Source organism: Meleagris gallopavo, chromosome 1 (assembly GCF_905368555.1).
Source record: "Meleagris gallopavo chromosome 1, MGAL_WU_HG_1.1, whole genome shotgun sequence".
NCBI lineage: Eukaryota > Metazoa > Chordata > Aves > Galliformes > Phasianidae > Meleagris > Meleagris gallopavo.
In genome coordinates this window covers 82,733,852-82,756,667 of record NC_139404.1, presented here as the reverse complement: position 1 = coordinate 82,756,667, position 22,816 = coordinate 82,733,852, and the positions used below count along the sequence as shown (strand labels likewise).

The 22,816-nt window shown below is 42.2% G+C and overlaps 2 protein-coding genes across 5 annotated transcripts; one reads left to right on the top strand and one right to left on the bottom strand.

Annotated features, from left to right (window-relative positions):
* Positions 1 to 286: 286 nt before the first annotated feature.
* GPR161 (G protein-coupled receptor 161) lies at positions 287 to 11,984 on the bottom strand. 4 transcript variants are annotated; one of them, XM_085238176.1, is made up of 7 exons: positions 11,898 to 11,984; positions 10,529 to 10,639; positions 10,017 to 10,428; positions 8,649 to 9,373; positions 6,915 to 7,019; positions 4,557 to 4,688; positions 287 to 2,830 (listed from the first exon to the last, which is right to left on the bottom strand). In XM_085238176.1, exons 3-7 carry the CDS (start codon positions 10,382 to 10,384, stop codon positions 2,583 to 2,585), a joined length of 1,578 nt encoding a protein of 525 aa, XP_085094302.1. In that variant the 5' UTR covers positions 10,385 to 10,428; positions 10,529 to 10,639; positions 11,898 to 11,984; the 3' UTR covers positions 287 to 2,582. The 4 variants fall into 4 exon arrangements, with proteins under 4 accessions (XP_085094302.1, XP_085094312.1, XP_010718221.1 ...); XM_085238186.1 differs by having other exon boundaries at positions 10,529 to 10,618; positions 11,898 to 11,982; XM_010719919.3 differs by lacking the exon at positions 11,898 to 11,984 and adding an exon at positions 11,440 to 11,874.
* Positions 11,985 to 12,473: 489 nt separating this feature from the next.
* TIPRL (TOR signaling pathway regulator) lies at positions 12,474 to 22,330 on the top strand. Its single transcript, XM_003202761.5, has 7 exons — positions 12,474 to 12,750; positions 15,041 to 15,220; positions 16,057 to 16,156; positions 16,854 to 16,985; positions 17,404 to 17,499; positions 18,192 to 18,254; positions 21,041 to 22,330. Exons 1-7 carry the CDS (start codon positions 12,650 to 12,652, stop codon positions 21,191 to 21,193), a joined length of 825 nt encoding a protein of 274 aa, XP_003202809.3. The 5' UTR covers positions 12,474 to 12,649; the 3' UTR covers positions 21,194 to 22,330.
* Positions 22,331 to 22,816: the final 486 nt, after the last annotated feature.

Below are 22,816 nucleotides of genomic sequence, written 5' to 3'. Positions count from 1 at the left end.
ATTAACAGGAGTATAAATAAACATTAGAAACTTGTTTTTTCCTTCTGTATTTAAGATGAGGGATATAATTTTACAAACTGTGCATTACCGCATTAACTTATGACAAGTGAGAAAATGATGCTGGGAATAACAGAAAAATGGAGAGGCTACAATTTGATTAGCAAAATATTAACAACATTCACACTAAATAATGGATTAGTGAAATGAACACTGAGAGCCCAATTCAGTACTGGTGTGAACAGCTGCAGCCTTACTGACTTGCCTGAAGACTGAATTAGGCTGAGTATTATTGTGAAAAACTTTTTTTTTTTTTTTTTTTTTTTTTTTTTTTTTTTTTACAAAACACGGGTGATTTTGTGCACTCACACGTGACGTGAAAATTTTTGCTCCTAAAAAAACCCTATTACTTTTGGCCTAGCACTGACTTCACATCACCCACTTTTGCCCTTTCCACATTCGCTCAACTTGTTTGGAAGCAGGAACGTGAAAGAAAAGGGATGCAGATAAAACAATTCAAGCTCTCTGAGGGGAAGTGAGGGGAAGCACATACCTTCAGGAGCACTGACCACTATAAACAAGTACGACTGAAGTATTAATGACAGCAATAATAACCTCAGTGCAGGGCATCTCCTGGCAAACAGTGGGACAGGTTTTGAAGTGCTCCCAAGTGGCAACTTAACTAACACACAGAAAGTAAAACAAAACAAAACAAAATAAACAAACAAACAACAACAAAAAAAAAAAAACAGGAGTGTGAAGATGGTATACACACACTGACTGTCACACCAGTCCACAGCTCATTTCATTCTGCATTATTCAAAGAGCTATCTTATGGTGCTTATGTGTTCTTGCTTTAAGAGCCTATTCTTAATCAGGAGACCATGTACTGAATTTTAAGCATGCGATTCAATCTTATGTGGGAATGTCATGGATTCAGGCTAGTTCAAAAAGACCAGCTGCTTTATCCACAGATTGATATAAGCTTGTGCTGAAATGTATTTCTGAGTTGAGAAGATGGACAAACAGGATGTCTAAAATCAGAGATGAGGCTCTGTCTCAAAACTTTTTTTTTTTTGTTTCTGTACCTTTGAGAAAGTTGCAAGCAGACATAATTTACAACCATCCACTTAATTTTTTGACCAGATGTAAACAGTCTGCCTCTCCCAATTTCCAAAGAATCTGCTGCAAAAGCTCAGATCACTTTCAAGAAAAAAAAAAAAACAAAAACACTTAAAATGAGAGACAGTGGAGAACAGACACAGAGTAAATAAATACAGGTCCTTGGTCCATAAGTCCATTTGCTACTGACACCTAACCTCAAGAAATGGATATCCTACTGATCCATCTCCTTGAAATCAACATTAAGGCAGGGAAGTATTCTTCCATAAAGGAAGAAAAGGTCCAGGCTAGAGAGGCACAGAGAGGTTCCTCATACTGGGCATTCTCATAAGATCCACTTCATCCCTCTTTTCATAACAAATCTTTCCACCCTTGCAGCTGCTTTCATTTCTGGCTCAACTGTTGCTGCATTCCTCTTCTTTGGCAAGCAAGGCTGATCAGCCCTCTCACACAGGCCTAACAAGGTAAAGTCTGTACAGTGCTTAGAATGTGCAAGGTGCAACGTAAGTGCTAAATGGTCTTATTCTAGAGATTAATGCATTAAAACTCCAAAAAATATATGTACTGAGGTAACTATCAAGTACTACATTCTCTCATGATTAAAAAATAACCCATAGAATTTCATTCTATAGAAAAAATGAATCCTGCATATATGATTGAAGTGGTAATACCTTATTTATGTTCTGTCAAGCTTCCTGCAGCTGTAGGGTGATCTTCTAGTCAAACAAAAGCAGGGAAGAGAGTTGCAGTTCTCAGAGAAACTAAGAACTCTGCAGTGATGTCTTTCTCAAATACTTCTGTGATACTTCCAATGCTGGTCTGCTTCCATCCATTATATCTGGAGAAGCCAATGTCTCGTAAAGCAGAAGAAATATACAATTAGGTTTCATACCTAGCATTCTGACAAACGGCCAGAAATATCTGCTAGCAAAAGTAAGAAGAATAATAACGTACATGAGCTCTCTGTAAAGCTCAATTGTTGATCCTTAGTGAAATCCATGCTCTATGATTTGGGAAGTAAGACTGCGTGTAGAAACCAACGTACAAGCTCTCATCAGAATACTCAAGCTGTCAAGTATAAATGGATGATCTTAATGTTCAGAGAAGGATCACTACAATTATTAAACACTGCACATACTTTTCATTTCTGTGTCAGGTTTGGCCAAAAAGAGACAATGTGATTCAATGGACTAATGATTTGGTTGACAAAATCAAACTCTGTGTTCCTATGCTCTGCGTGACAGGTTTAAGATGTGGCAAAAAAAGGATTCCAATAGCACCCTGAACAAGAAGTAAATACTGCTGCAAAATGCTGATGCAAGTACCAGAATTCAACTGACATTCATGTGCTCAAAAAAAAAATCAATGAAAACGTCTCAACGAGGTATCCTGTTTCTGTTCAAAGAGAACATGGTAGGTCCTGCTTAGTGGTTTCATTCAGTTACTTTCCTCTAGTTCTTCTGTCAAATGTTCCCTTCATCGATGCTCTGAAGCTGAAGTCTTTGGCTAGCATGGGGCCTGATGCCACGCCGTGTGTTCATACCGCTTCCTGGCAGAGTCCGCACAGGAAACAGAGCTCCTGGTAAAGCACCTTCCCCAAACAAGCTGATTTTCACATCAGCTTCAATAGCCCTTGCTAAACTGGATGCATAACTGTCCAGAGATTTATGAACATCAGCTTTTACATGAAGAACAGAATTCTTTGCAGTTTCTGAAAGGAATAAAAAACCAAAAAACAGTAAATAAGAACAAACACCATGGCTGTGCAAACACATCAGTATTGAATCATTTGTAAAGGTATGACCATGCCTTCTGTAAAGTAACTACACTACAAAGTGCATTTACCAAGAATATCCAGTATTTCCAAACCATTCAGTGAAAATAAATTAAGTAGAGAAAAATTCCCTCCAATTCAAATGAAAAAAAAAACGTGATCTGATGAAGCAAAGCATTTATACATGTATGTTTAATTTCCAATTAAGTGTAGGTTGAATGATTTTCTGAACCTGAAGAGGGGGAACAGTTTTAAGCTAAAAAGTGGGAGGTTTAGATTACATGTGAGGGGGAATTTTTTTGCTGAGAGGATGGTGAGGTGCTGGCACAGGCTGCCCAGAGAAGCAGAGGATGCCACATCCCTGGAGATGTTCGAGGCCAGGTCGGATGGAGCCATGGGCAGCCTGAACTGGTGGGTGACAGCCCTGCCCATAGCAGGGGGGTTGGAACTAACTGATCTTTGAAGTCCCTTCCAACTCAAGCCATTTTATGATTCTAATCCATGCATGCTCTTATTATTTCATAACTGTAAAAATGAGATAGGTTTTATCCTTACTCAATGCTTTGAGGTATTCTGCTCATTCGTGCACTGACCACAATTATTTATTATTTAGTAAATCCAGTCATTCATTACCAAGACTTCTAGATCACACTCCCACAAGAATCAGCCTACCTTAAACTAACCTTGCAACACTTCAAGTTCACCACAGTAACACTTAGTTACTGCAATATCAACATGAGCTGACTGAAAAAAAGCTGCATCTATTTCCAGCTTTATCTATTGAGAAATGTGCCCAGTTGATAAAGTTAGAAACAAACAAAAATAGAAACAACACAATTATATTTAGATCAATGAAGCCTGTAAATAGAAAATTTCAAGGCTATGACAAAGTTGAGAGTAGGCAGCAAATGTGAAGCAATGAATTAACAGAATCAAAGTATGAAGGCAGGAAAACGTGTTCCTTGAGAAACATAAAACAGACTGCAGTAGTAGCAAGACAAGTGGAGTTGCAGCGAGGATACTGCTGCACAGCACAGATACGGTGCATGAAGGGAATCCCAGCTTCTAACTCTTGCCCTTGCCTGTTGCTGCTTCAGAACTGAAAGAAAAACTTGCTCTTACTCTCTGCTGTGCTTGCATTAGGTGTCAGGTCTCTCAAGGTGAACAGTCATTAGATATGCTGGAGCACCTCTCCTATGAAGAAAGGTTGAGGGAACTAGGCTTCTTTAGCTTGGAGAAGAGAAGGCTCTGAGGAGACCTCTTGCAGCTTTCCAAAACTTGAAGGGAGTGTATAAACAGGAGTGGAAAAGACTGTTTGCATGGGTTGACAGTGATAGGACAAGGGGGAATGGTTTTAAACTGAGACAGGGGAAGTTTAGGTTAGATATCAGGAGGAAGTTTTTCACACAGAGGGTGGTGACACACTGGAACAGGTTGCCCAAGGAGGCTGTGGATGCCCCATCGCTGGAGGCATTCAAGGCCAGGCTGGATGTGGCTCTGGGCAGCCTGGTCTGGTGGTTGGCGACCCTGCACATAGCAGGGGGGTGGTCCTTTTCAACCCAGCCATTCTATGATTCTACGATATGTTCTCAGGTAATTCAAAAGGTCCCGAGAGGCTTCCTGAGAAGGTAATATATTTTGTTCTGAGTATTTTCATACTTACCCCTAAGCCCACTTTTAATTTGCTCTACTTCATCTTCAAATGTCACTGAACTCCTTCTTCGAGGAGGACAGACACAATGTGGAAGAGAAGGGCCATCTGAGCTATAGTCTTCAAGAAGCATTGTGTCTGTTCCTGAAACAAAGCAAGTGTTCTCAAAATGAAAAACAGCAATGCTCAGATACAATAACAAAATTACATGAAGAGAGAAACCAAAATGTTAAGTAGTGGCAAAATCTTTTCAGTCTGCAACAGTTCCTTCAAAAGATGTCTAAACCCAGTCCTCCTGGGCAAATTTTAGTTTCAATTAAATACTGCACACAAAACAAATGAGGTCAGAGTTTTCATGGAAAGGATTTGCAATTCTTTTCTTGTTAGTGATATAAAACCCCAAGTGGCTTCAAAACGCTCAGCTGCAGAGATTATAACATCAGTAGGACACGATGTAAAGGTGAATCCTTACTTTCTGTTAATAGAGGGTAAAGCCAAGGGCAACTTCCACATCTGATCAAGACAGAAGCTAACAATTACAGCTGCCAAATGTCATGCTTGCAATCAGACCACAATGGCAATCTGAATTGGAGACTTTTTCTCTACAATTTAGTTTTTGACAACCTATTTTGATTTTCTCAAGTGTGTTTTAGTAGGGAGTAGTTTGGAATAATTTTTGTCCAATTAGTTCATTTTCAGTTTATCAGTCATTTCACCTCTCAGTATTTGCTTTGCACCTTTTAGAAATAAAACCGTGTTCGAGCACAAGGAAATTCATCTTGACATCTCTGCAGTGCTTTCATACAAGCAGCAAGACTGCAGCTTAGTCCTCCCTTGTGATGCTGGTGTCTTGGCTGTACAAAGGGGAGGCAGAGCAAGCATTCTGGGAAGATGCCAAGACAACTGCTGCTGAGTGAGCAGCCCTCAGAGAAGCCAGTATTCCAAGGCACAGATTCCTTATGTGTGATCTTCACCACTATTTTCATGGCATCCTGTGACATGGCACCAGGCCAGGACAAAAGGAGTCTTCACAGGTTTCTTAACACCTCCAGGTAGTGACTTCTCATCCCTCTTCATTCATTTCAATACTTTTGGTTCCCAGATTTATTCTTATTTATTCTTTTTTGCAATAAGGAAGTGTTCCAGTGCCAATTTGGCAGAAAGTGAGAGAAAGATATTGCTGGAAATGCAGCTCTAGACAACATACCTCTCCATAGGTCTACTCTTTGTTGACAATTCATCAACAAAAAGTTTATCAGTTCACTATATAAAGTGAAATTTATGATATATGATTCCCTTAAGCACACAGTGAGCTGATGTTCTAACATACAGCATAAAACACGTTAGCAGCTTTCTGTGTCGTTCTGTGGATCAACTGGGTTTGAGTCAGGATCAACAGAGGTTTGAGCCTGTCTGCTGAAAATAGTTGACTCCTGATCTACAAAGATACCAACATACAATGGAAGGGTGCTACTAGCAAGGTAAAAGATACTTTCTTCTTTGAAGCAGAACTTCTAATGGCTTAAGGTACAAATTTGGTCTGTTCATTTAAACTGCTCAGTATCATTCCTCAAATGATGGTAACACACAATGATTTCAAACAAAAACAGGTTTCATCTGATGTACTCTCATTTGTCACACACAGTTGCACAATACTCACAGCAGGCATAAAAATACCAGCATAAAATTACCTAAATAAAACCCAGCTCCATAGATTTCCTTTAGAAATGCAAGAAACAAACCTCTAGTATCAAGCAATTGTTAAAAGATCTCCCTCTGGTGTCTCTAAAGCAGAACTACTCTTTTAAAATAATTACAGATCAGTTAAGGAGTGGTAGCTGAAATAACTGCCAGAAAAATCTCGTTAGTTTTGGATAGAAAAATCACTGGCAGAAATCTTTCTCCCTTCTCCAAACTACCTTCAATTCAGAGATCTTAAGTAGTGACACAATCACAAGCTGAAAACATCTGATGCAGTTATGTTTAGACTGCAGGGTCAGCGTGACAAAGCCTATTACAAACTAGGAATCAGAGAAGCATTCTCCACGTCACTTTGTTGCTCTGTTTCTTGCAGATACAGGCAAAGTTCAAGAAGAATGACAGAAACTGAAGGAGAAAATCATAAGCAGTATGTCCCATTCCCAGGAAGTATTAGCAAGGGAGGGTCATTAGTCCTTGCAAGTAGTTACATTGAGAGCAAGGAAGGAAAAGAACTGCAGCGATTTTGTTGTGACAGCTGGAACAGATGCTTCATGTTTTCAATCCATCAAGAGACATCTGAGCATGTAAACACCGATTATCCCAGAGAGTTCTGCCAAGTTACAAGTGCAAACTTCTGCCCAAGAAGAAAAAGCAAGAGCCTTTATTTACCTGAATCCTGTGAACAGCTGAAACCTGTGTCTCCTGTGCTGCTGCTGTTTCCTAATGTCCGCCCACCTGCCATGAGAGCAGTGAGGTGAGGGGATAGTCCCAAATCTGCAAAAGAGTTTCATTCTCATTACTCAGTAGATGGTTAAGTGGTCTGTAAGAGTAAGAACTTATAGTAACACTGATTCTACCATCTCATTTACTCTTGTATCTGCAAAACTTACTGTTCTTCCAGAGCATCTGGACCTTCCATCTTACAAGTAGAAATATAAGGTGAGCTGCTTTTAAGTATCTTTGGAGTCCTTCCATACAACAAGTCTCTCTTCTACCCACACTATCTCTCTCTCATTCCATTTGCAATTGCACGTTTTATCAGCAAGCCAGGCTGAACACTGAGCACACATACCCAGAGAGATGGGATCACTTGCCAGACACCTGCTAGCTAAAGAACAACCTGGTAGCCACCGGCAGGTAAGACAGCCCATTAGCATGGCAAGAAATTTACTAGCAATACCAGGGCGCTGAGAGAGCTAGCTTCTTTCAAATCCTCAAATATGGGAAGGAGGAGAATCTAGGACTCTTACATAAGTGCTGTCTTTGGATCCTGCATAAAGATGTATCTTTTTTTTTTTTTTTTCCTATCACTGCCCAGCTGGTACGCCCAATACATTTGAAACTAATCATCAGTTTCTTATAACTTGGAAACAAAGTTTTCCTATCTTTTCCCTCCTATCTCAGTTCCCAACATATTCATTCACATCATCTTGTGGATATAGATTTAGCAAAGGGAGGAGCATTAGAAATCTCTTGCAGCTTGTGATGTGATGCAGCTGCACAACTCCTTCTTTTATATGGAGTCTCTTCCAATGACTCCAGGTTGCAAAAAGACAACCGATGCCTTGCTATTCTCTTCTTACTTCTATATTTTAGACCTTCCTTCCCAATTAAGTAACTTTAGTTATCACCTCTGCCTGGATCGTCCCAAGGAACTATATGACAATGTCTTATTTTTTGGAAGATTCTAAGCAGGAGCAGAAAAAGGATCAAACAAAAAATTAATTAAAAAAAATATATCAGAATTTCATCACGTTACTACTTAAAAAAGAAGTTCTGAGCAGCTGAAGCTCTCAGACTGCAACTAAGGGGCACGCCAAATACGTTTACTGCTTTACATAGTTCTAGTGCTTAGGATCTTCACAATCATAAAAATCTGAGTTTACACAAATACTGTAATATAATAAGAGCAGTGTAACTTCCGTGAATCCAAGAGTTATAGTATAGAGCTGGTGTGGAGCTATATGTGGCAAAATCATAGAATCCTAAGGTTGGAAAAGACCACTAAGATCATCTAGCCCAACCATTAACCCATCACTACCACGCCAACTAAACCATGCCCCTCAGTGCCACATCTGCATGGCTCTTTAAAATCTTTAGGGAGGGTGATCACAAAACATGCTGTCAGTAGTGCTTAAATTCAATAGAACAAAATGACAGTTACAAGAGAAGAAGAGTTTGAGAGAGATTATTTTCATTAACTTAATTACTATGTCTCCTCGGACAGGGAAAACTTTACTGGCCTAAGAGGACGAGGTTTTCTCCTTTCAAGTGTCCGTAATAAACCAAACAAGATCGCTGAAGCCTCCAGAAACATCCCACTTTGCTTACAGAGCTCTGAAACATGCCAGCTAGACACAGACATGAAGAATTGCTCTTAGTGGTATATTAAGAATGTCTTACCTGTGATCCTATTGGAAATGCTGAATAACCTTGAGGTCCTATGCCGCTGAACAAATGACTCACGATAATACCGATCCCCAAAGCACATTCCTAGTAGTTCCTTGCGCACTGTTTTGTTCCACAGTCCATAAATTAATGGGTGGCAAATGGCACTGGAAAAGGACAACCACGTAGCTAATGTTTCCAAGGCAGGAGAAATACTATTTTTTCCCCAAAGCGCCTCTGATGTAATTACTACCATGTAAGGTCCCCACGTAATAACAAAAGCACCAATGACAACCAAGATGGTTATGAAAGCTTTGCACTGGTTGGCAGAGTAGACAACCCCTTGGAAAGCATTCCTTCTGCTTCCTGAGGACGATGTGGAAGTGCTGGAGTTCTTCCTCCCGTTCCTCTGGGAGTCCTCCTCCACAATAACAACACTGCCACAGTGGATTTTGCGGGCTTTAATCCTAGCCACACGGAATATGAACCCATAGCAGATCATCATGACCACAAATGGCAGCAACGCACACCAGACCTGCCAAAAGGCAGTGTAACCAGCCTCTTTGTGCCACGCTGCTACACACATCCACTTGAACTGGTCAAACTCCAAAGACGACCAGCCAAAGAGGGGAGGGAGGCAGCCAATGAGGGAATGTAGCCACACATACACAAGAGCCACCACTGCTCTGTTGCCTGTAATCTTCATTGGGTATACCATAGGGTAAAGGACAGCGTAGTACCTGGTGAACAACAACAACAAAAAAAAGTCAACAGGAGCACAAGTCAAGAACAGCAAAAAACATATTTTAATGATGTTGATATATGGCTCTTTTCTCTAAACTTCAACATATACTTTTCTATAAACCTCAAGGTCAATTATTTTTAACAGGAAGCCTGTTAAGAGTAATTGAATGTAAGAATACAGAGCCTTGCAGGTAAGACTGGGCTGAAGGCACACACAACTATTAAATCATAGAATCACAAGGTTGGAAAGAACCGACGATTATCTAGTCCAACCGTGCTCCCATTACCATTGCTACCACAAGCTACTAAACCATATCTTGTAGCTCCTCATCCAGATGCCTCTTGCAATCTGCCCCTGGGTGTGAGTTTTAAATTGTTGCTTCTTGTTTTTCAAGTAACATATTACTACAGCACTGTTTCCTTTAAAAATAGCTAGATGTGTGTCAGTTTTTTTATATCATCAATGGCAATGTTTTCTTCTGCTCTGTGTCAAAGTTTCACATGGTACTGAAGGAAAACAACACTGGAACTGCATGTAGTGTCATCCAAGCAGTGCTTCTCCAGCCTGCAAACAGCCAACAAGTCACCCTATGGAATGACTGAGCAATTGGTTACCACTCATTACAAAAAGCCACTTACCGGTCTATGGCTATGAGTCCAAGAGTAAGCATGCTGGCTGAGCTGATAAGCATGTAGAGTAGAGCTGAGAAATTGCACCAAACAACTCCAAAGATCCATTCCCGCCTGATAGAACTGGTGACAACAAAAGGCAGCACCAGGACAGAGAGCAGAAAGTTGGAGAGGGTCAAGCTGAACACAAACTTGTTGCTCAGAGTGAGAAGGTAAGACTTCCGATAGAGGGTGACAACAATGATGAGGTTGCCCAAACAGATGAAAACGGCAATGACGATTATAGCAATGGCTTCAGTGACTCTGACCGCACTGTCTTCCTGCGTGGTGAGGTTCCTCAGACCATTCCCATTGCTGAGGGAAGAATTGCTGCTCATGGTCAGAGTGAGCAGAGCAGAAGCGGCCAAGACATGCTGAGCACCTAGAAGCAGAACAACACCGCTTAGAAATTTTCCAGCAACATTTCCTCACACTCGCTCCGAAGACTGGAAACTCTTCTGTCTGCATCAATTAAACCTTACCTGTAGGACGCAGGAAACCATTTTAAGTAGGAAACCAAAGGGGCAGGAGATTGCCAATGGGTACACTGGAGCTCAGTAGCAGAGCCAAGCCTAGAAAAGGGAAGAAACTATCTGAAAGACAGAAAGAGACAAGTGGAACAAGAGGAAACAAAGAAAGTTAACATAATTTATTTATAGATTTTCTAAGTTTTGTTTTTTTTTTTCCTAAGCCATACCAGCCAGCTGTATGTCTAGGCTGGAAGAAATAAAAGTGATGTCACTAAATCTTTGATTACTTGAAGGAACGTAAACATTTTTATTTATTTATTTATTTATTTAAAGTTTGGCCAGTTGATCTTCATTGTTATGCTGTGTTTTGCATATATAACATCTGCTGGTGTCTGTGGATGTCTGGCTACTCATACTCATATCCTGCTGACTCCTTCTTAACAGTTTCCAAGTAATGTCCAACGGCTCAGGGATCACTGCATGTATTCTCTCAGCATGCTCTCTCCACATTCATCATCACATTAGCTACAACAGCAATTCTAACGCCAACACCGAAGGCCTGGCATAAAGAAGCCTTCAGTACAAAGGGTACAAAAGACAGCTGGCTGTAGCCCACCCTCCAGCAGTACCCACAAACCCTTAATCTCGTCAAGTTTCAGTGCTCAGCACCCAGCCCGCTGCCTCACCGCCTCCTTTGGTCAAATCTCTACGTTCCCCTCAGTTCTTCAGCCCCTGCTTCCTCCAGCTCGAGTTCCGATCTCCTTCATCCAACCCCACCACCATCTGCAGCCCAACACACCAGAATACTAGAAAACCAGAAACTAGAAAACAAAGAGTTTGGTTTCAACTTCTCAATGCAGAGTTACTATTCACACCCCTAGGAGACAGAGGGGCTGAAGTTCCCCTGCCGTAACTGTGCCCACCTGCAGTCCCCGGCGGGCCAGGAGCACTCGGGGCACCTCTGTCTCACCCGGGAGGCTTTCGCGGCCCCGGGAGCGCCGTCAGGCCGCAAAGCCATCTTTTACTCATTTTTTTAGCTGTGCTTTTTTCCTACGACTCTCACGGAAGGCGCCGCAGGGCTACACCTTACACCGCACAGCTCAGCTCTCCTCGGGGCATTCGTCGCCGCGCGTCTCTCGGGGCTGCCCCGCCCGAAGGAGGAGGCATCCCAAGGCCGGCGGGCAGCGCGGGCAGGGCCGGGGGATCGCCTCCATTTTGCCCCCACGCTCCCTCCGGCAGCGAACAAAGGCCGGAGGGGAGAAGCGAAGGAAGCGCTTCCCGCAGGCCACGCCGCGCATCCCTCGCCTCGCCTCGCTTCGCCTCGCCCAGTGCCCGCCCAGTGCCCGCCCCGTCCCGCAACCGCCGCACCGCACGCACTCACCCGCCGCCGCCTCCGCCAGGGCGGGAGGTATCGGGTGTCGGCGGCTGAGCCCCGCCATGCCCCCGCCCCGCGCTCGCCCCTCTCCCCACCCACCCGCCGCCTCCTTTCTCTCTCTCGCACCGCCCCCGCCGCCGAGTGCGGGCTGCGGCGGGAGGCGCCCGTCCCGCGGGAACGGAATGGCTCTGCCGCAGGGCCGCACGGCCCCGCTGACAGCGCACGTCCGTGGGTCGGCTTTACACAGAGAGATGTCGGCGGGCATGGCGAGGGGCAGAGTGCGGCCAACTGCCCTCCCAGCCCCGAACGCCGGCACGCCGCCCCGCAGTCGGGCGGGGGCTGCTGCTGCCTCCTAGGGAGCGCGGCACGGGTGTGGCCGAAGGCGCGAGGGACAACGTGCTGTAGCTCCAATGTTCCCCACAACCACACGGGACTTGGCGCTTGCCGCGCTGTCACACCTGGTCACTTTTATGGACCTCCCCCCCAGCCGAGCGCCGCCAGGAGTGGGGCAGAGGCGGAGGGACGCGCAACCAACCCACTCGCGCAGCACGCCGCTGCCGCATGACTTCCGGCCTCCGCGTGCAGCGCCGCTCTCCCGGAAGCGGAAGTTCGGTGAGGCGGCAGTTGCGGAGAGGCGACGTTGCCGTGAGGGGCGCGCGGCCGTAGTGGAGGGGCTGGGAAGGGCGGGCAAGGGTGAGCTGCCGCCGTTGCCCCTTCCGGCCTTCGCCTCGGTGAAGGTCGCGCCCTCAGCCCTCGCCATGCACCCCGTTTTCCAGAGCAGCCGGCGCGACTTCACCTTCGGGCCGTGGAAGCTGAGTGCCGTCTGCACGCACATCATGAAGTCTGCGCAGGCCGAGAGGTGAGGCGGGAGCGGGCGCGGCGGGGCGGGGATCCCGCCTGTGGGAACGGGGTACTCGGAGGTACCGCCGCGTCTGGGCGGGAGATGTTGTCCGAACACAGCGTGCCCGGCACCTCGGGCATCTTATTTTATATTTTTCCCTCTTAAAGAGTCTGGGCTGGTTTCATTTATGGGCGGCTCTCAGAATCTCGTTAATGACTGCTGTCGGTGGTGGAGGTCCGGCCCTCAGCGATCGGGCACCCGCTGACTGGAAGCTTGATTGTTGATTATTTTTTAAGGACCGTTAAGATGCTTTTATATGTGGTATGCACGCTCCTGTAAGCTATTTCATAATAACATAAAGGACTTCATTAAAAATTGATTGTTTGCTTTCTCCTCGCAGCACTAATTTCCACTGTTGTCAGGCCGTTGGATGAAACGCTGCTGTGTCAGCATTGAGTGCTTAAGTCAGATTTGCTAATGTGGAGCTGAATAGTTGAGCTGTTAGGGCCCTAGCTGACCTCGGTGGCAGCTGAGTTTCACAGATAATTCTAGGCTGCAGTTTCCAGAATAAGTATGTGGGGAGCTGTGAAGGAAAGCTTCAGTGGTGTTGCCCTCAGTTTTTCTACTTGTGTGAGTCCACCATTGTGAAATTTTATGCTTTCTTTCTGCATTGTAAGAAGCCAAGTAAACTTCATTTTTTTTTCTGTATTACAGCAGCATTATGCTTATTTTTTAAACTATGTATCTGCCTCCAAACGTGTGGGAATGGTGTTATTAACTCTTGTTTTTATTCTGTGCTCAATACATACAATAATCTTCACTAAATGCTTTTCCCTAACGTTCCCGCAGTTTTTGTAGTTGCAGGTAAGAAAACTTGAATCCCATGTTCTACTGATTCCTCTGTAAAGAGGATTCAGCATTCAGTTGAGCAGTGCCCGTGTTCTGCAGGAGAAGAAGGACTGTTACTGCAGTACTCCATTCTTCTGACATGTTTGTGAAGACATATTTCACAAAATGCTGTCTCTTAAAAATGAAGATCTTAGGAATAAAATTCAGGAGAATGTTAACTCTTTTTGTTAAGCAAGAGAGAGAGCTGAACTGCTGGCCTAGAAACTACCTGCTGTACACGTTTTCTGTTCGGCTCAGTTTCTTCCAGTGGTAGCTATTTTAAATTAAGCAGTTGCCTCTATAGCATTTCAGAAATTACCTTTGTCCTTTTAGATGATTTTCAGGGATGCTGAGATGATCACAATGTGTTGAAAAAGGTAGAAAAGCAAAGGTATGTGGTTATGGCATAAGCTCTTTAATCTTAATGAATAAAGCACCTAGTGGTAGGGAGGGAATGGTGGAGGTGTATAAAGCATATATTTTGCTAAACAATGTCTGTGTGTGCATAAAGCTGTATGTATAAAAATGACGTAAATAAAAAGTGAGCTGGAACGGCTTTATATTTTCTGCAGGGATTGTATTTATTCTATTTACATAGTTCAATTGGTTCCACAGCTTTCATGCTTGGAGGTTATGAATACCAGCGTGCGTTTTCTACAAAGCTGGGAAATCAGTAGAGCAGTAGACTCACAGAATCATAGAATGACCTGGGTTGAAAAGGAGCACAATGATCATGTAGTTTTGACCCCCCTGCTGTGTGCAGGGTCACCAGCTATCAGACCAGGCTGCCCAGAGCCACATCCAACCTGGCCTTGAATGCCTCCAGGGATGGGGCATCCACAGCCTCCTTGAGCAACCTGTTCCAGTGTGTCACCACCCTCTGTGTGAAAAACTCCCTCCTAATATCTTACCTAAACCTAAAGTAGTTGTGTGTTCTGCTCTGTGCTTTCAATATACTCTGCCCTGGTTATTTTCAGGCTCTATTTTGTACCAAAGATGGTAGTGTGGGCCACTGTGTAATGAGTTTAAACTTGCTGACAATAAGTACCCTTTCATAAAACTTTCTGACCATCTGCAAAAGTGACTCTTGGATCATCCAGAGGTTTGTCTGCAATAGGCTGAAAGCTGCTACTTCATCCTTACCATTTTTTTTTTTTCTTTAATCCTGTTTGAGGCTTTTTTACTCTTCTGATGGAGAAGGCAAGCTTTAGGAATAACGTTATGGTGGAAAAGTCATTTAGGATCAGTGATTCTGTAACTCATATCAAATGATTAACTGAGAAGGTAACAGTGTTTTTAAGACATACTGATGGTGTGTCTTGTCAATTACTACGATCTAGAGAATACTTATAAACAGATTGTTTTCATTCAACTGTGGCCAACTGGTGTCTCCTTATTGGACTGCTATTTTTCTTTGCAGATTGGCTGAAGAATTACAGATGCCTTCCTTGCCAGAGATGATGTTTGGAGACAATATCTTGAAAATACAGCATGAACGTGGTTTTGGAATTGAGTTCAATGCAACAGATGCTTTAAAATGTGTCAATAATTGCCAAGGTATGATCAAAGTGGCTTGTGCAGAAGAGTGGCAAGAGAGCAGGTACAGTATTTTATCACCACTGGGCAAGTACTGGTGTGTTGTATGCAAAACTGTTATAAAGTAGTTAAAGCAACAGACAGCTCCTGAAAACAGTGTTGTATTTAGTTCTGCCATTGATGCAATCAGTGTGTGATGGCAGAAATCACTTTGCTTTTTTTTTTTTTGCCATCATCATCCTATCTGTTACTCAGTGTCAGCTGCATTTTTCAGTTGTTTCCTGGCTTTCTTCAAACTCACTGCATGTTTAACATGGTTTCCTTCTGTTTGTGTTTATTCAAATTCATGGGGGCTTACACATTACAAGAGTGTGTGTACTGGTGTGTAAAAGTGCAAAATGCTATAGTTCAACATCTTAGCCTTAGAACCATAACAGGCAATCACTGTGCATGAGAACTTATTGTACTGCTTAGTATTTACCAAATGAGTGGCAGAGCTCCTAGGAATATGTCAAGGAGAGAAATGAAAGCTGTCTTAAAAACAGGTAATGTTGTTAATTATTGCTCTGTGTTGTCAGCAGAATGATTTCTGCCTACCTGCTGATTGTGAACTACAAACTTTACAACAGCGCTTAAAAATCTTGATTTTTGCCTCATAAGCCTGAGGCAATGTTAGCAGAGGAATTTGGGTAATGGTTTTCTAATTCCTTATGATAACAGCTGTTGTGGAAGAACCAATACTGTGTGCTTAAGTCTTGACATCATCAGTCCAGTACAGACAATACTGCTCTTTTTCTCAAATAGTTAGAACGTAAGTGTGGAAATCATAAAACCTTATATGAAGTTGTAAGTTTTTAATAATTACTACAAAGCATGCTGTATTCTTTTTCACTTCTTGAGGAGTGAGACTGAGCACACTAAGGAAGTTGTCAAGCCTTATGATTGGACTTACACAACTGACTACAAAGGAACATTGCTGGGAGATACTGCAACACTAAAGGTAAGCATTTTTTCCTTCGTTGCATGCTGATTACGTGTTGTTTCAGTCAAACACAGAGCACTTTTTTTGAAGCTGTCAGTAGGCTTTTATAAATTCTTCATGGTTCTCCGTTTCTGACTTCAAAGTATAACTTGAGGTTTTTCAAGTTTCTCATCATATTCTCTTAATCAAATCATGGCTTATTAAAAAAAACTTCAGGTTTGGGGGGGGGAGGTTGTTTTGTTTTGCTCTGTTTTTGCAACAGTAATTCCTCATATTTAAGTGACAGGCACAAGATGGAAAAGCTCTGGTTACTTGATTTCTGAGGGAAGGCTTTATTGGAATTCAGGGTTTGCAGTTGGCTAGAAATGCCAATTACATAGAAAACTGCAACCCAGAAGGTCTCAAACGCACATTAAGCATGAGGCACCTTTTGAATATTTCCACATTCAGCTTGCTGCTGAAGGCTACAAAACCTGTACTCAGATGGCTGTTTATTTAGAACCTTCCATTCTTGATTCTTGCTTTGCTCGATGTTTTCTCTTGGAAACTGGCTTCAATTTTAACTTTGCCTCTTAGAATTTTGGGTGTATTAAGCCTAGTGCTCTGAGAGCTTTTCCCTTCAAAAAGCTAGCAAATGAAGGATTTTAAAGATCAGGACAGACTTTATGCAGTTTGACAGCAAATTAGTATACTAACTATTCATCTTTTTCTCGAGGTTGTTCCTACAACAGAACATATAAATACAGAGAAGTTGAAAGCCAGGGAACAAATCATGTTTTTTGAAGAAGTACTTCTGTTTGAAGACGAACTTCATGATCATGGAGTGTCAAGTTTGAGTGTAAAAATAGTGAGTACTGAGAGGTGAATACAAGAGGCTTGGTGACCAAGCTACCTGATGTAGCACAATGTAGTTACTCCTTTGCATTTTATTCCTTTTAGAATTTAAATTTAAAATGAAAATTTCTTTATTCTTGCTCTTAAAAAATAGAGTTATTGAAAACTGTTATCTTGAAATCTTTTTGTCACTTGTGTTAGGGAGCTTGTCAGTTGCGTGTCCATCTTCCTTTCTGCATCCCGAGGCTCTTCAGAAACAGCCTGCTCTGCTGTCCAGTGATAGCTGTAGTGTATCACCAAGCCAAGTTAGGAGTTTACTACTGAAAGCTCGCCCATATAGTCCTACATTGTAAATTTCTGACACAAGTAAACACGTGGCTAAAGTAAAAAAACTTTGTAATATGCTGAATGGCACATCTTTATATTTCCAGAGAGTCATGCCTTCCAGCTTTTTTGTGCTGTTGAGGTTTTTCTTGCGAGTTGATGGAGTACTGATCAGGATGAATGACACGAGGCTTCACCATGAGGTAAGCCCTCATTCACCATTATGACTGTTTTACAGATGCTCACTTGCAGTATTACTTTCAGAGAAGAACTGCTTATATTCCTGTACTTCAGTACTGATGCTTTGGGGCATAGAGTTTACCCAAACTGAACTTTCAGGTTAATTTTGTTATGGTGGTGCTGAAGTAGCAACCATGTTCTAGGTGTTATGTGAGCAGAGTAGCCTATAGCTTATGCTAAATAATGACTTAAATATATTTGACAGACACAGAGAGGCAATACAAGTCAAAAAATAAACAACAGTAAATGGTGTGATGTTGTTGCTAAGGGCTTGGGTGGGTTTTTTTGATTTTGGCTTGTCTAGTATTATGACTGCATGTTTAACCTTGCAGAGAACTACCTATGCTGAGTTGAAATATCCCATAAATAAGACAGAACATAGCAGGTTTGCTTATTTTGTCCAGCTGATAATGAAGTGATGCAGGAGTTCTGAGAGAAGGCTGACAAATGCATTCAGTCATCGATATTCAAATTGTTGAATGCAAAAAGGTGACTTTTGGAAAAGATGCCGTTCTTTGTCTTTGGGAGTGTGAATGTACTGCTGAAGGACTGTGATCAATCGCATTCAAATGTTTCCTGAATTCAGTGTTTTCACAATGCTCATTTTGCACTCTGATAATTTTGTAATGAATCTTTGTAATTCTTTTCCCTTTAGTCTGACAAGGCTTATATGTTGCGAGAATATACATCGAGAGAAAGCAAAATATCAAGTTTAAAGGTATTACATTTTTAATGTTTTCCTTGTCTGCTTTTTAACGTTCTTTTATGGTCCACAAAGAAAATACTGTCTGTCAGTAATCCTTTTGAAAGGTTGCTAATCTAAGGGGGAAGGTCCTTCTGTATGTGCAGTTTTTATTTTAGGGATTTCAGGGCAGATTGGCCTTTGTAGATGACTCAGTGATCACGTTTACAATATATGGGGTTGGGTTAATTTTTCTACTTTTCAGTTAACAGCTGTTTTCGTTATTATTTTAGAACTGTTCAGTCACAAAATCAGGTAGTGCACTTCCCATGATGTTGAATTTCAGCACTGGCCATGTGCTCACAACCTGTACTAGAAGTCAGAATCTGTTTGCTGCTACAGATTTGTTTGTTTTTTCTCAGAATAATTTCAATAGCTTATCTTAAAACCCAAGCAGTAGCTCAGAATAATTTGTGGCACATTTCCAGTTGTAATGTTGACTTACTATTCTTTACCTAATGTGTAATTTTTAGGTACTTTCCCTTTTTTCTTCACCTGTAGAATGTGACTAATGTGATAAGAGCAGGCCCGGTCAGCATGGGTTTACGAATGGTAGATCCTGTCTGACAAACCTGATTTCATTCTATGACAAAGTGACCCCCTTAGTGGATGAGGGTCAGGCTGTCGATGCGGTCTACCTGGACTTCAGTAAGGCCTTTGACACTGTCCCCCATAACATTCTCGTGGAGAAGCTGGCTGCCCATGGTCTGAATTGGTGTACGCTCTGCTGGGCGAAGCACTGGCTGGATGGCCGGGCCCAAAGAGTCGTGGTCAATGGAATTGGATCTAGTTGGTGGCCGGTCACGAGCTGTGTCCCCCAAAGCTCAGTACTGGGGCCGCTTCTGTTTAACATCTTCATTGATGATCTTGATGAGGGGATTGAGTGCACCCTCAGTAAGTTTGCAAACAACACTAAGCTGGGAGGGAGTGTTGATCTGGCAGAGGGAAGAAGGACACTGCAGAGGGACCTGGACAGACTGGATCGATCTGCCAAGGTTAACGGCATGAGTTTCAGTAGGACCAAGTGTTGGGTCCTGCATTTTGGTCACAACAACCCCAGGCAACCCTACAGGCTTGGGGAGGTGTGGCTGGAAAGCTGCCTGATGGAAAGGGACCTTGGTGTTCTGATGGATAGTCGGCTGAACATGAGCCAACAGTGTGCCCTTGTGGCCAAGGAGGCCAATGGCATCCTGGCTTGTATCAGGAATGATGTGGTGAGCAGGACTAGGGAAGTCATCCTGCTCCTGTACTCGGCACTGGTGAAGCCTCGCCTCGAGTACTGTATTCAGTTTTGGGCACCTCAGTACAGAGGGGACACTGAGGTACTGGAGCAGGTCCAGAGAAGGGCAACGAGGCTAGTGAAGGGCTTGGAAAATAAGTCCTAAGAGGAGAGGCTGAGGGAGCTGGGGCTTTTTAGTCTGGGGAAGAGGTGGCTGAGGGGAGACGTTATTGCTCTCTTCCAGTACCTGAAAGGTGCTTACAGCTAGAGCAGGGTTGGTCTCTTCTCACTGGTGACAGGTGACAAGAAGAGGGGAAATGACCTCAAGTTGCGCCAAGGTAAATTTAGGTTGGACGTTAGGAAACACTCCCTTACAGAAAGGGTGGTTAAACATTGGAATGGGCTCCCCGGGTGGTGGTTGAGTCACCGTCCCTGGACGTGTTTAAGAGCTGTTTGGATGTGGTGCTTGGAGATATGATTTAGCAGAGGGTTGTTAGGGTAGTGTGGTTAGGCTGCAGTTGGACTTGATGATCCTTGAGGTCCCTTCCAACCTGAGTAATTCTATGATTCTATAATACTAACTTTCTGAGGGAATACTTTTGCACAATTATTTTCTCCTTATCATTTTTCAGCAATATGCAATCCCTAATTAAGGCAATTAAATCAGGCATGATCTTTTTGATAGTTTGGTGGCTTCTGAAATACAGGTAGTTGATCTAGGTTTCATTTTAGCCTCGTACTTCAGATTGCTTTTCTGTTCCTTAGATCAGCTTCAGTAGATAAAGGAGAAAAGAATTCTCAAGTCTGAATTAATTGAAGTTGCAGTATAATTCCTTGTATGTTAGGGGTATCTGATAGTCAGGTTGTATTTAAATAGCTCTACACTTCTTGCTTACGGGATGTTGTTAGAAAGTTGTGCATTCAGTGTAGGTTGTGGTTGTTTTCTTTTGTCCTGACAAATGTCTGTGTGAAGCTACATCACCTGCAGGAATCTAAAGGGAAAGATATTAATGAACTTAGACCAACTGATTTCTTCAAATGCGGAAGTGAAATCCACTCGGTTACTATGCCATATAAATAGCTAAACACTGTCTGTAGTGGACTTCTTCAAATTTAGATGTATGTTGAGATATCAGTATCAATTACCAGTTGCTCCAGGGAGTGTATAGCAATGACCAGAAGACATTAAAAATTAAATCTCTTGTGGCCATCCTGGTCGCATCCAAAATTACACTCTTGAAGAGACAGGGTGCACCGGTGAAATCGTGAACATTGTAGATGTTCTGGAACATCTTTGACTTTTGTGTGAAGATAAGATGTGCTGCTTAGAAATATGAAATACTTTTCCTTAACCTACTGATGGCACTCAAGAAGTAAGAGATCGTATGTGTTATATTTGAAGTAATAATCTAAATTTCTCTGTGCCATGTGACTTTGAGGTGTTCAAATCAGGTAAAGATCAGCTGTCCATAAATATTCGTTTTTTGGAATCCTTTTCTTTCCTTTTTGTTCATTCATTTCATCTAAATTTTTTGCTCCGTAGCATGTGCCACCTTCCCTGTTCACGGAACCTAACGAGATCTCTCAGTATCTACCCATAAAGGAGACAATATGTGAAAAACTAGAATTCCCAGGGACGCTGGAATCTAATAATCCGGAGGCATCACTGGAAACCACGTGTGTTAAGTCAAAATAAATGTGACTTTATATGGACTGAGTTAGACTGGAGGTGGTGTGATCGTGTAGGCATTACTGGGGGGTGCAGTTTCACTACTAGTGGAATAAAGAATTTGGCTATTTTTTCTGTAGCCCTGAAAAAAAAAAAAACACAACAGAACTCATTTCAAGAAGGTTTCGCTAATTTTGTTCTATTTTGTTTTTTTGTTTCTTTTAAACCTGTATCTGGAGTTAATGATAGAGTGGTGGTAAATTACAGTCTTCAGTAGCACTGGAGATGGACTTTCACAATGGAAGAGTGTGGGTTCTGCTCATTTCACCAGTGAGACAGGACTATTGTCTGGGCCCTCCAACACAAATGTTTCCATAAAAGATTCTGTTAGTCTCTTGATATCTGAAGCAGCAATATTAGTCATAAAATTGGCATAATTTTATTTCTTTGAAGTAATCATCTACAGTAAAAATTGATAAATAAAATTCCTCTGCATATGTTTTAAGCTTTCAGTCCTAAGAGATTTTTTTTATTTTTATTTTATTTTATTTTATTTTGCTTGGCTTCTACTTCAAGCTGATAACCCATCGAGTTATTTCTTGTCTGGGAAGAAAGGACATTGATTGTCTTCAATCCCTCCAAGATGCTGGTATTTGAAATTTGAGAAAGAGGAGCTTGCATAGCTTCAAAAGGATGCTAGCATGTATTCCAGATGCATATTTTTGGTTTATTTAAAATCTCTAATATCAATAGGAGTGTGATCACATGTGCAGTCACTATTCTAACTTCACATTTTGTGAATCAAACTTTAAGTAATTGTGTTGCTTTTGGAAATCTTAAATTACATCAGTGGTTTGGTCTAAGACTGGGGAATTAAACGGCCTTGTCTAAGTTTGCTCCTTACACTCAGTGAAGTGCAAGAAGCTGAGGACTGTAGCAAAAAGCAGGCCTTTTGATTTGACAGGGTCTGGTAAGAATGTGTAAATTCTGATGTCCTGGACTGTTTTAATTAAAAATCTTCATATTCTACACTTCGTGTCTTCAAACAAGTTTTGGGGTGGGTTGTTTCAATTAATCATGTCTTTTGAGAAATGGTTTTCATTTAAAGACTGATGTTAAATGCTGATGTTTTTATTAAAAGAAAAAAAAAAGAGTGCTCTACTATTTAAGTGACTGCACTTGTTTCCTAAAGACTGTAGTGTCAGGACAAAGCGTTTATCTGGCTGTAAATGAATGCAGAGTGGAAGCAATCCATATTCGTCTGGAAATAGAGATCCCTTCCAGTGGTAGAGGGATATGAGCAGACAATGAAAAGGAAGGGAACAACATAGTGAGGAGATAGTTTGTTGGTAGGAGCATATCGGGGCACTTTTCCTCTGAGAATTTACTATTTTATGTGCCTTATGGGCTTATAAAAGCACAGTCTAAAGCCAAAGCTGGCAGTGATTGAAAGGAGAGCTGATGTGCTAACACAAAGGAAACTGTATCTGCATTCATTAATGAAAATTACAGTTTGGGTTTACTCAGTGATGCAATACAAAGCTCCACTGTGCTCAAGTCTAGCTGGGGGGGACCTATGGAACTGACAGCTGGTGTTGAGAAGGGTGCTCTGCATGTTTAGTTGATGTGTATTTTACCTCCTCCATCGTA

Bases quoted from the DNA above. Each gene is read 5' to 3' on its own strand.
- GPR161 (XM_085238176.1), bottom strand. From the start codon at position 10,384: ATGAGCAGCAATTCTTCCCTCAGCAATGGGAATGGTCTGAGGAACCTC. The intron at 9,374-10,016 runs GTAAGTGGCTTT...GTTGTTCACCAG, and splicing joins GGACTCATAGCCATAGACCG to GTACTACGCTGTCCTTTACC. The intron at 2,831-4,556 runs GTAAGTATGAAA...TATTCCTTTCAG, and splicing joins AATTAAAAGTGGGCTTAGGG to AAACTGCAAAGAATTCTGTT.
- TIPRL (XM_003202761.5), top strand. From the start codon at position 12,650: ATGCACCCCGTTTTCCAGAGCAGCCGGCGCGACTTCACCTTCGGGCCG. The intron at 12,751-15,040 runs GTGAGGCGGGAG...TTTTCTTTGCAG, and splicing joins AAGTCTGCGCAGGCCGAGAG to ATTGGCTGAAGAATTACAGA. The intron at 16,986-17,403 runs GTGAGTACTGAG...TTATATTTCCAG, and splicing joins CAAGTTTGAGTGTAAAAATA to AGAGTCATGCCTTCCAGCTT.